The 12,805-nt window shown below is 42.7% G+C and overlaps 1 protein-coding gene across 3 annotated transcripts in view; it reads left to right on the top strand.

Moving 5' to 3' along the window:
• Positions 1–12,805, top strand: part of Xpo6 (exportin 6) — a 97,017-nt gene that overhangs the window by 63,473 nt on the left and 20,739 nt on the right. For 2 of the 3 annotated variants that reach the window (XM_029547714.1, XM_021205397.2), the window contains 4 exons: positions 3,967–4,075; positions 5,476–5,568; positions 6,889–6,958; positions 10,656–10,815. In XM_029547714.1, coding sequence (XP_029403574.1) covers positions 3,967–4,075; positions 5,476–5,568; positions 6,889–6,958; positions 10,656–10,815 — 432 coding nt within the window. The remainder of the gene's footprint in view (positions 1–3,966; positions 4,076–5,475; positions 5,569–6,888; positions 6,959–10,655; positions 10,816–12,805) is intronic. The other variant, XM_021205405.2, reaches the window with a different exon arrangement.

The following is a 12,805-nucleotide window of genomic DNA, read 5'->3' as shown; positions in this document are numbered from 1 at the left end:
CCTTTTGTCACAAGAGTACTGATGGTAAGTGCTGGCTACAGAGCAGCACAGGAATTTGAGCATCATTAACTTAGACTGTTAGCCAGTTAGCTCCTTCGGGGAGTTGTTTATGCACCAGTCATTATTTCATGGAGGGAAACATCATGAGGGATTTGTATCAGTCCTTGTGGTTACTCATACGAAGGCTGTTTAGTCTCTGTGTGCTGACTCATTTCCATGCTCTTGGCTTATTTGTATTTACTTTTTAGATACTTTAACTTGGCTAGTTTTGTCTAGCTGAGTTTATGTCGACTAGGGCTTTTCTCCATTTTTACATATACACATTGTTCTAAAGGTTTTTGTGTGTATTAGTGTTGGTTGGTTTGTATGTGCACCACATTCATGTCTGGTGCCCAGAGAGACCAGAAGAGCATCATATCTTCTGGAACTGAAGTTACCGACAGTTGTTAGTTACTGTGTGAATGCTGGCAACTGAACCTGGGTCCTGTACAAGAGCAGCAAGGCCTTCTTAACTGTTGCGCTGTCTCCCCAGCCCAACATATGTACATGCAATACTATAAATTTCCCCCTAAGTACTACTTCAACTCTACCAAGAATTTACTATATACCATGTCACTTAGATTATTATCAAATTTTACTTTAAAACCTTTTTATTTAATCTCCAAATATTTGGGAGTTTTCCATATATCCTTGTTAGTGTTTTCTAGTTCAGTTTTGTGTTTTGCCTCTAGTTGTATGATTTTCAGTTCTTTAAAGTTTCTTAAGGGGCTGGAGAGATGACTTGAGAGTTAAGAATATTAACTATTCTTTCAGAGGACGTGAGTTTGCTTCCCAGCCCTCACAGTGGCTCACAACAATCTGTAACTTTAGTTGTAGGACATCTGAGCTCTGTTCTGGCCTCCGCAGGTACCAGGCATGCAGGTGGTAGACAGCATAAATGTGGGCAGAATACTCATAGGCATAAAAGGAAATTAAACATTTATGCTCAGAGGGCCCTCTCTTTCATGAGGACAGCAGTGCTACTGGTTAAGATCTAAACTCAACCCTTCTTACCTTTTTATAGATCCAGTCCCAAATAAAGTCACACTGAGGGGCAGGCAGTTCTTTTACATATGGTTGGGGTGAAGAGAGACACAGTTCAGCACTTTTCATCTGGAGAACCTCACAGAGGATTGCTTCCATAGTGTTAGTGACTGCTGACTAACGTGACATTGGCACCTGCTGATTGTCTTTCTCATGGGAAAGGCAGCTGGAGGGATTCCTTAGACAGCATGTGCAGGACTCTACCAGTGAGCATGAGCAGTGGAGAGGCGAGGCGAGGCGAGGTCCTACTGCCTTCATCACTGTTTTCTTGCTGAGAAGACACCATGATCAAAAGCAAGGTGGAGGAGAAGGCTTATTCCAGCTTATAGTTCTACATCACCGTATCATGGAGGGAAAGCATGGCAGGAGCTTATAAAGAGAAATGCTGCTTACTTACTGGCTTGCTCTCATGACTTACATAGCCTGCTTCTTATGCACCATGACCACCTGCCTGGGGTGGTACTGCCCACAGTGAGCTGACTTTCCTATGTCAATTATTAATTAATAAAATACCCATAGACTTTCCCTGAAGGTCAATTTGGTGGGAACATTTTCTCAGTTAAGGTTCTCTCTCCCAAATGACTCAAGCCTGTTAAATTGACATAAAATTAGCTAGTATACCCAAGCCAGTAGTTTCCTTTACAGTCTTTTTTGTCTACTGGGAAATGTAGCTGTCCTCAGAGCTGGCATTCACTTACTTAGGGTAGGGAGTGGTTCCAGAGAATAGGTATAGACAAGCAGCTAGGGTCTCTGACCAAGCCACAGACCTCTCTCGGCGCCCACCATACACTTTGTGTGCCTTCAGGACAGTTCCTGATAGGGTTTAATTTCTAAATATTACAGGACGTTTGCATGTGGAGTTACCAACTGACAGTGAAGTATTTGTCTCACTTAAGAGTTCTGTGTAGAGAGTCTTGGAATTTTCTTTTAGTTGGTCAGTGACAAAATGTATGTTTTCTAGTGTGAAAGGAATTTTCTTTCTGTGAGAATGTTTTGATCTGTCATGGCAATTTTTAGCAAAACACAATTTTATGTCATAGGCAAATAGTGCAGTCTTGTGGGGAGGGAGCAATTCCTGCCCATAGGTAGGAAATGAACTGTTGTACTCACCTAACTGAAATGTGACAGCCTAGGAGGACTGTTAGAAGTCTTAGAGTATCTCTGTGGCTGGTAATGCTTAGGACTCGATGGACTGTAGTTGACCTTGGTTTGATTCTTTCAAGTTCAGCTCTTGAATTGGGTAGTGAATTGGTTTAGGGTACTACCAGGAAAATGGTAACCACATTTATTTTAACCAAGAGTGTAATGTAGACATTTGGTTTAATAGGTGTTAGATGGGTAAGCAAACAATGAGGGAGGCAACACAGTTGATAACTGCAGGAAGCAGCTCAACCTATAAGCCAGGGGCCTATAACCTATAAGCTCCATGTAGCTGGTGAGGGTTCAGGTCCCAGGGAGTCCTGAGGAGGTCTTGGAAGCTGGCATTAAGGTTCCTTGAGGAGTTTCTGACCTACTGAGCATGCATGAGATAGGTGCTGTGAATGTAGAGTCATATTGGAAAGGGTGTGGGGCATAGCTGTTGCTGGGCAGCATTGCCAGAGAGCAAGCCCATGATGAAGCTCTTCACCGTTCTTGCTATTTTGCAGTCTTCCCCTGGCATCCCTGTGACAGTTAATAGGCCCAAGAGAAGCATGCTCTAGAGGGCTTCAGCCCCAGCTCACATTGCTTACAAGTGGGAGTTATGTCTTAACTACTCTTAGATGCTTCTCAGGAAAGACAGGCATTTAGCCAGCATAATCTAGTCTTGAAAATAAGTGGTTTGGGGCCCATGTGGTACCAGGTATTCTGTAACAACATGGCAACTTCTGTGGTAGGTTCTTATTATGGTAAGTAGCCAGATGTAGGGCTTGAGGCATGTCTTTGACAATTACTTTTAGATACAAACCAGAGGGTTAAGATTTCTCTAAGGCCTTTTTTACTTTTTAGTTTCTAAATGGTCTTAAAGTTAATTGAAGATTGAGTTTTGGGTTTGGCTGAAAGCCATTGGTAGTTTATGTGTAAAGAGAACATGAGATTTGAATTAGGGTACACTGGTTTCAGAAAAGCTAGCTTTGTTGATCTTGAGCAGTTTAATTGTAGTTTTCTTTTCAGGAAAATATGGGCGATATCCTTTACCTCTCATTGATATTAAAAGTGTTAATGTGGGTGTGGTGGCTCATGCCTTTAGTCCCAGCACTTGAGGCAGAGGCAGGTGAGTCTCTGAGTTCAAGGCCGGCTTAGTCTACAAGATTACACAGAGAAACCCTGTCTTGAGGCTCCCCACCTCCCACTCACCCCCCCCCCAAAAAAAAAAGTGCCACTCATTGATATTCACATACAGTATCTATATTCCTTAGGGAAATGATATTTTTTAAAAAACCGAAACAATTAAGAACATGTAGTAAAATAAAAGGGGACTTAAACTGTTGCACTAAAAAAATAGGTATTTGACACAAAGAAGGTAGTAATTGAGGAACATATGACACAAACATGGCAGATGTAAACTTTGCTTTATTGATAGTTACATATAATGGATTAATTCTGTTGTTAAGAAGCAGAGATGGGCAGGACTGATTTGGAAATCTATGATCCAATTACTAAGAAATAGTAAGCACAAGAGCTAATCACAGCCTTAACTGTAAAAGAGAGCCCGTCACAAATGACGTGTGATGTCAGTCGTAAAGCACCTGCTTCTCTCTTATATACTCATGCCAACTCAGAAAAAAGCGCCAGTGCTGTAGGTGTGGCTAAGGTGAGTATCACTCCTGTAGTCCCAGGGTCCTGGTCAAAATCTGGAGCTGAAAGCTTTCTTTCATTTGATTGATACTGAACCCTTTTCCCTAGGTACGAAGATGCCCTGGTCCTCTTGCTTACAGAAGTGTTGAATCGAATCCAGTTCAGATACAACCAGGCCCAACTAGAGGAGCTGGATGATGAGACTCTGGATGACGATGTAAGATAAGAAAGAGTGCTTCTTTCCTGCTGCTCTGGCTCATCGCATTGCTTCTGACAAATGCTGTACAGGCATTTTACCTGTATAGACTAGAAATAGAATTCTAGAGATCAGATGTCATGAGAAATGCTTTAATGAGAATGTTGTAATCCCGTCCTCTGCTCTCTACCTGCCTAGCTAGATACTGACAGGACTAGTTGAATAGGAGTTCAAATGAGAAGACTGGAATGGTAGTCTGTTAGCCAAATGCTATGAGCAGGGTTTTGGGTTTTTTTTTGTTTTGATTTTACTTTCGTTTTGTGTGGGTTTTTTTGTTGTTGTTTTGTTTTGTTTTTTTTGTCTTTATTATTATTGTTCTTGTTTTTTGTTTGTCTGCTTTGTTATTTGGATTTTCAAGACAGGGTGTCCTGTGTAACCCTGTCTTGGAACTGACTGTAGATTGTGCTAGCTTTAAACTCAAGATATCCGCTTGCCTCTGCCTCCCAAGAGCTGAGATTAAAGATGTGTGCCACCACTGCCTGGTGTAAGCTGTTATTTTTAAACTGAACCCTGAGTATATTGGTGTTGGTGTGCTCAGGAAAATATTTTTGTGGGTACAACTCTCTTGGTCCTTTCCTTGTAACTACCAACCACTTTAAAATGTCTAGCATTACTATAATGCTCAGAATCAGTGACTGGTGCCATGGTCATGGCCTTGAGAGTCAATTCTCAGAGTAAGAAAAGAGATGCTCTACACAGAGTCAGACGGCTCTGATTTGAATCTCTGCAGCTTTGGGCTCAGAGATGTTGTTTTCCGTTTTTGAGTCTGTTTCCTCGTGTCCACAATAAAAATGTACTAACTTGTGTTGACAGCTACATGAGGCTACCACAATGTGGAAAGGTGAGTTGTGTTATTGACTGAACTAAGGCCAGGGCTTCCTCACCTTTAATTGCGAAGAATCTTTAGAACAGCATGTTGAAATCCATACTGATTCTGGAGGTTTGAGATGAACCAGAGTTTGTGTTGCTGGCTGGTCCCTGGGGACACTGATGCTGCCTCTGAATCACACCTTGAATGGTGCTGTTGAGTCAGATGCATGTAAAGAAATGACTGGATAACAGTCAGTGGGATAACAGAAAAGCCAGTCAAATTTTTCACACTCTAAACTCCTGTGATTTCAGGAGGAAAAGTGAATTGCTCTATGTGAATTATTTGATTTCTGAAGAAGTAACTTGTTAGGAAATGAAGTTATATTAAGATAGTTAACTGGACCTTTTCAAAGTTCCAAATCCCTGGTTTCACTTATTTCCTGTTTTCTCAAGATTTGATATTTGAGAATAGATCTAAGGCTACAGGGTGGCTGATGATGAATAGGGTGGTTGCCTGTCTTGGAAAACTGATACCTTTGTTTCCCCCACAGCAGCAGACAGAGTGGCAGCGGTACTTACGTCAGAGCTTGGAGGTAGTGGCCAAAGTGATGGAGCTCCTTCCCACACATGCCTTCTCAACTCTGGTAACTCACCATTTGAAGGAGAAATCTAGTTGCTTCCTGACCCATAGAACACGACTTTTGTATTTACCTGTCTGTTGATTGTTTTCTTCTCCCTCTCCCTGTATCCATTCATTATGTACTTACTTTGTATTTGCATTTATTCGTGTGTGTGTGTGTGTGTGTGTGTGTGTGTGTGTGTGTGTGTGATCTATATGTGTGTGGAGGTCAGCCTCATATGATGTTCCTCAGGAATCATCTACCTTGTTTGTTTGTTTGTTTGTTTGTTTGTTTTAAGACAGTACCTCTTAGTGGCCTGTATAACTCACCAAATAAGCTATGCTGACTGTAAGCCACAGAGACCCTCTTTGCTTTGCTTTCCCAGTGCTGCGAGTATAAGAGCTATGCCACCATACACAGCTTTATATATTTAATGTGAATTCTAGAGATTGCACTCATGTCCTCTTGTTTGTGGGGCAAGCAGTTTACCTACTGAGCTATTTCCCTCGCCCTTTTTTATTTGAAGTACTGTTTAATCTTAGACATAGTATGCATTTTAGAAATGTCTTAATGTTTTTTATTAGTAGCTGGGAGGCAGTCAGGCCAACAGAAGTGTTACTTGCAGAAATTGCATTGATAAAAGACTAGTCTGTGTTGTTCTCACTATGGACAGATTGCTAAATCTCCCTGCCTGTGTATATGCTGGATTTCATTTCCTCCTTTAAGGCAGTTGAATTACTGGGTCAGCTCTGCATATAGCAGCTGAGAGCCACTAGTTGGCATTCTCTCACAGGAAGTGGCAGTTTACTATGCTAGCTGCCTTCCTTAGGCAAGTTTAAGTCTTGACTTACCCAGATGGTGAGTGTAGAAGCCTAAGAAAGAAAGGGAGCACTATGAAGTTCTGTCTTTTAAGTGAGCAAGGGAAATATACATACATAACTGGGCCTGCCTTTTCTCTCTGCCTTGCACATTAATAAGACCTATGTGATGATTTCCCCCTCCCCCCCACCCCAAGGTCAGGGACCTTCTCAGACTTGAGGAATAACCTAGCTCTTCAAGTTGCAAGTGTTGTAGAGTTGAGGCCCCTTTCTAGGACTGTAGTAGTCTTGCCCCAGAATCATTTGCTATCATTTTTAAAGCAATCAAACTGACATTGATTTCTTTATTGTTCTGGTACTAGCAAGTCTTATCTGTATGAATTGAGGAGGGAACGGAAAGGGAGCTGTGCTTAGCATCTGTAAAGGGAAGTTGTCTCCCTATAGCCACTCAATGCTTCAGGGTTAAAAATAGTATCAAAACTTGCATTTACAATTTTTGTTTTAAACTTTGTTTCTTTGTTTTCAGTTCCCAGTTCTTCAGGACAATTTAGAAGTTTATTTGGGATTACAGCAATTTGTAGTTACTTCGGGGTCAGGTAAATTGGTCTTTACTTTCAAATTTAGCTTAGCGTTAAAAAATTCGACTAATGGTTAATTATTGCCACCTCTGCTATAGTAATGTGGTTTGCCTTGTACAGCTTTTCTTTACATTTTTCAACTCCTAGACAGAAGTTTTTGAAAATTCCTGCTACAAAGAAGCTGTGGGGAAAGCTAATCAGGGCAAAAACTAAAAGCTCTGAAGTGTTCTTTTACATACCCTAAAACAGCAAGTGTGCTGGAAAGAAAATGGTTGTGGGTTTTCACCAGAGTAGTGTCTACCTCTGGCTTATGGAATGAGGCAGCCAGCTCTGGTCATTCTGGAGCTCTCCTGCTGTGAGCGGCCTCTGTGAGGCCTATAGGAGGCTCTGCCCACAGCTGGATGCCAAGACTTGTGGTGTCCTAGGTTGGAGTGGAGGGTTCACATTTGTTACTTTGCTGATGTTCTACTTTGTAGAACACTCATGTGCCAGTCACTATGTTGTTTACTGTGTCGTTCCATTTTCTCCTCTGTGAGACAGAAGTATTATTGCTAGTTAGTTATCTGTACTTTACAGAAGAGGACAATGCTTTTCAGAAATGTTGATTTACCCAGGGCTGCATAGCTGGTTTGTGCTAATAGCAAGATTAGGTATAATGAGGAGTGATGGAAAGATGCCATAAACTGACATTCATTTTTTTTGCCAGATGAAAATACCAGTAACCTCAATCTATGCTTTACACATCTTCCCCCCCACCCCCACCCCCTTTTATCCCACGATGAACTGCTCATGAGCCATTCCGTATGGGCTGACCTCACCTGTAGCTTCTTGCCAGGCCTGGTACTGAGCTTCCTCCCCGAAGAGGGTAGCTTGTCCCTGGGTGAACTGGTCATTTATGGCAGGGCCCTCGTGAGACTGCTCTTCTGCGTAGGTTTTTAATCCTGTTCTGAGATCAGCTTCCCTTCATTGAAGGACAATCTTCTGCCTCCCTGTCCTCCCTGAAGCCCATCTCCTGCTAGTTTCAGAGAACTTCTAGGTCATTATTGCAGTGCATATTTTAGTGTAAAACCTCAGGCTAGAGAAATCATTATTTCTTGCTTTAAAATGAGTTTTCTTCTCCATGATGAAGCATCCCTCCATACCGTAAGTTCAAATGAAAGCCCATGCTTCCAATTCAAAGGATTTTGAAAAATTGAAAATGGTGAAAAGTTTGTTCTCTGGTCCCCTAATGGGTTTGCTCCCTAAAGTACCCCCTGTTCCCTGATGGTTTTTTAGCTCCTTTTCATTTTTGGTTTACCCCTTTGCAGAGGCTTTAATCCTTCAGTCTGAGGTGTTGGGGAGTCAGGTGTAGTTTCCCCTTCATTTGACTCTGACTGTTTATGACACTTGAGTGATTATGATTGGTAGCAGACCCAGTAGAGTTGCTGTGAAGCTCAGGGGCGTGTCCCCTCCAGCCTCCACATTAGGCACACTTGTTAGCATATCTGCTACTGCTGAACTTCTTATCAATGCTTCCTTGGCAACAAAGCAAGGCAAACACATGCCTGTAGCTGCTGTGTGCCTCTTGACCCTGGCAGGTCAACTGTTGGTCTGTCCTGTGTGAGGACTGAGCCTCTCTCCTTGGCTGTTCTCCTCATAACTGTTTTTGTATTTGGCTTTTGCTGTTCCTTATTGAGATTTTCCCCTTAGCTCTCAGTAAGCCTTTTGATTAGTCACACACGCTTTCTTGCCCAAGAGATTGTTTCATTTACAGAATAGAAAAGCTTTGACATTTATCTTCTCTGTTACGTGAAGGTTGATTTCTGATTTGTGTATTCTCTCAGAGTGGAATACCTTAAATGCTCTTATTTATACCCGTATCCCTTCACCTCTTGGACGAGGAAGCTGCTCTTTAGCCTGCTTCCTGATAGCTTGGAATACTGGGGAGAGGACATTTTATAAGCCTCTGACCCTGTATGTAGCAGGACTTGCATCTAAAGGCTGTACCTCACAGGCATTCTGTTCTGGGCTGCTGGATAAGGCTCCTGTGAGAGATCAGTAAAAGATGCGCTTGCAGATGGCTGTAGAGTGACGGGGAGAAGATTGCCAATGACCAAACCTTGGTCAAATAAGAAAAGCATGTGTCACTATGCATAGTAGTCCCTTTCTGAGTGCTGTGTGTGCTTCTGTGGTGGGGGAGGTAGGCTTCCTAGAGGAATGGGACAGGGCTGGAGAATTTAATTTGGGATACATCCTGCTTTTGTATTTGTCTGCCTTGCAGATAGCTCAGGAAAGTTTCATCTGCAGTTTTGATTGCTGTGAATCTTTGATAGAACATGTACTAGGTTGGACTAGACAGAGTTAGTTTTATTCAGTCCAAAATGGTCAAATGTCAGCACTTTCATTTGATTCAGGCCCAAAGTGTAAAATACATACATTTGAATAAAATACTGTGTAGACAAATTTTTATTCAAGGTGCTGTGTATGTGGCTAGACAGACCAGGCATGCTTCAAGGGGATCACGTGATGGTGGTGGTGAGGAGCCTCAGTAAATTCCTCAGGGAATGAAGCTGTTCTTAGGCGGCCTGAGTGTAGGCAAAGGTGCATACACACACAGAACGAAAGACTGTTGATTCTGACTAGTAGCCATGTTGGCTGTGGGGCAGAGCCCCACACAAAGGATTTTATAGCTGTAAGGAGACAACAGATGGCAGATGTTTGATAGAGCCAACACCAGGAGAGAGGTTAGTGATAGATGGTGAAAGCCTGGAGTGGCCACAGGAGGACAGATTTGGAAAGTGCTAAGGGAGGGTTTGCAGGGGCCCAAGGCTAGCCCTTAACTATTGCTTCCCGGCTTGTCATCTCCTGTGTCTGAGAAGCAGTTTATCAGATTCCAGTCTTTCTCCAGACTGACAGTCCTTACTGCCTTCTGGTTTTGTGAGTATCTGTGAAGAGACAGAGTGACTAAATTGAGGATATTTTGTCATCTTAGCATCACATTTACTAGGTTTGGATGTTTGTTGAAAAGTAAGAAAGTTTCAGGCCTTAGAAATTTTCTAGTTCTTTGTGACCCATGATAATTACAAGCTTTAATGATGTCCTCTGGGTTGTAGGGTTTAATGTAGTTAGTCCTATAGTGAACTAGGTGATAGCATCTTCCCCATTTTAAGGCTGAAGAGACAAGCGAGGAAGGGTTGATGGTGCTCATAGTGGGAAGTGTAAGGAACTATCTACTGGACCTGAGCCCTGTGTCCTTTTTTCCCTGGTGTGCTGACCTAACACCTGGAATAGAGTGCGTAGCACACCCAGTTCACTTTTAGCAGGGTTCAATCTTCTTTCAGCTTGGGAGAGTTCATGCTGAGACAGCCATATGCAAGGGCAGCAGAGCTAGTGACTGAGCTCCCAGAGATTTCAGCAGTCGTACCGTGCTGACTCTTATTCACTGGGCTCACCCATTTGCATGTCCTTTTTCATAGGTTGGTAATGCCATAACTGTACCAGTATCAAAAGGAGTCAGAGCAGGGATGTACCAGGCTGTGTCTTTGCCCTAGGTCCCTGGAGCAGCACAGATAAAGTTGTAGGCAGAGGCTGTGCTCAGATGTCCTATTCTGTACTGGGAAGCACCTGAAGATTTTTACTGTTGGAGCATAGTTTACCCCACTTGACTTGTTTTGGAATGGTTGTTTATTACAACTAAAGCTTATTCTCTGGAAAACTGAGAGATGTTGTGTTCTAGGACACAGGCTGAACATCACAGCGGAGAACGACTGCCGGCGTTTACACTGCTCCCTGCGAGACTTGAGCTCCCTGCTGCAGGCTGTGGGCCGATTAGCTGAATACTTCACTGGGGATGTGTTTGCTGCAAGGTTCAGTGATGCTCTCACAGTTGTGGAGAGGTAGGTTGACTGAGCCATGCACCCCTCCTTCAGAGTTCAACTCTCCTTTTTATGGGAGGTTAGCATGTAGCCCTATCATGTGTCCTTTGTCCTTCTGTCATGTACAGGTTAATAGAGAGCAGACTGCCATTTGCTGTACTGAGCTTTTTTAAGTCCCTCATCAGCAAAACAGTGGGAAAGTTTCTTGTAGTTTTACTATGAGAATTAAAGGCACTTTGTGTGGTGTCAAACACAGAACAAACAGTAAACACAAGCCAAGCTGTAACTTCACTGACAACCTTGTGTGTTGCTATAAAAATGGTTTTGGACTCAGAAACTCCAGGCACAGTCAAGATCCTTCAAGGAAGCCCTACTGGGCTGAGATAGTACTTTGCAATCGGGACCTGAGTTTGATCTTCAGAACTGACATTAAACAAGCAGAAAACAAACAAATAAGCAAAAAACAATTAAAAACAAAACATAAATCCCAGGCACAGTGATGTGCACGTGTAATCCCAGCTCTGGGGAAGGAGATACAGGCCGATCCCCGACAGCCTCTCCTACTCAGTGGGCTTCCCACTGACCAAAAAAAAAGGAAGGAAGAAAAAAATAAAAAGAGGGAAAGTACTTGAGGAACAAGCACAATTTGTCCTTTTGTCCTCTACCCCAACATATCACTCATATCCATGAACTTATACATGTGCGCATACACATTCATGCACAGAGGGAGGAGAAGGGGGCAGATTTCACTAGCGAACAGTATTCCTTTCTATGGACGCAGCTGGTGTCAGAGTCCATCAGCTCCTGAGAAAGTTGTACAGTCTATAGTCCCAGCTGGAGTTTGGGTTCTAGGAGAGAAACTGAGCTATTTGCTGGGAAATACCTCATTCAGTTGCCCCTCCTAAAGATTTTGGACCCTGAAGGACAGGTGGAAGTGTTGGGAGCTTTAGGCAGGTGAGCATTAGATTCACAGCTGCGCAGGCACAGGTATAGCTTGAAGCCCGGAGCCTGATGCTTTCATTCATGGAATGGTCTCATCATTGGTAACATGCAGGGAGACAGCCCCAAGAACTGAGTTAGCTTGCATACCAAATTTCTTATTTTGTTTATGTGAGACGGGGTCCTATTATGTAGCCTGGCTTACCTGGAACTTACTATGTAGACCGCCAGGCTGGCCTCTGATTCATAGAGATTCATGTGTTTCTGCCTCCATAACCCACTCATACCAAATTTTTTTTTTAAAAAAGTACATTTTAGCTTAAAACTGAAGATAACTGAGAGTTTTAAATCCCTTAACAACAAAGTTAAAATTAACAATAGTCGTAGTGAATAATAGTAGTCTGTAGTTTATGAGTGGTCTGACCCTGGTTCATTTCACGTTGAGAGGTGTGTCTTACCTGCCATTTGCTTCTGAGTAGATGTGATAGTGGAGACTTTGTTTGGCTCATGTATTCATGAGAAGAAACTTAGGATTTTAAGAGTTGAAATTCCAGGCTTTTTTCAAACTATGGCATAGTGAATTCCAGAGTCTAATTTTCTTCTTTGTTCTGTGATAGGCCCGTTTTCACTAATGATTCAGTAAAGGTAGATTACATCTTCCTGTCTGAATTAGATAACCAGTCTTGAATATGGCTCAGTTAGCAATTTAGATCTGTATGTCCGTCTGCTTAACTAACACTGATGAGATGACATCAGAGAGCCTGAGTCATCGTAAGGCCTTATGCTTACGTACCTGTCTAAACAGCTTAGGTTTAGTGCAACCCACTTAGAAACACCTGCTATTTTGTCTGCAGTAAGACTAATGTGTGCAGTTGGTTGGTGGTGATCAATGCCTATAAACCCAGCAACTGGGAGGCAGAGGCAGGTGGATCTCTGAGTTTGAGGCCAGCCTGGTCTACAGAGTTATTTCCAGGATAGTCAAGGCTACACAGAGAGACTCTTGTCTTGAAAAACCTAGAGAGAGAGAGAGAGTGAGAGAGAGAGAGAGAGAGAGAGAGAGAGAGAGAGAGAG

The sequence above is a fragment of the Mus pahari genome, chromosome 1, assembly GCF_900095145.1.
Source record: "Mus pahari chromosome 1, PAHARI_EIJ_v1.1, whole genome shotgun sequence".
Taxonomy (NCBI): domain Eukaryota; kingdom Metazoa; phylum Chordata; class Mammalia; order Rodentia; family Muridae; genus Mus; species Mus pahari.
The sequence above is the reverse complement of the archived record's forward strand: the minus strand, read 5'-3'. Positions and strand labels throughout refer to the sequence as shown.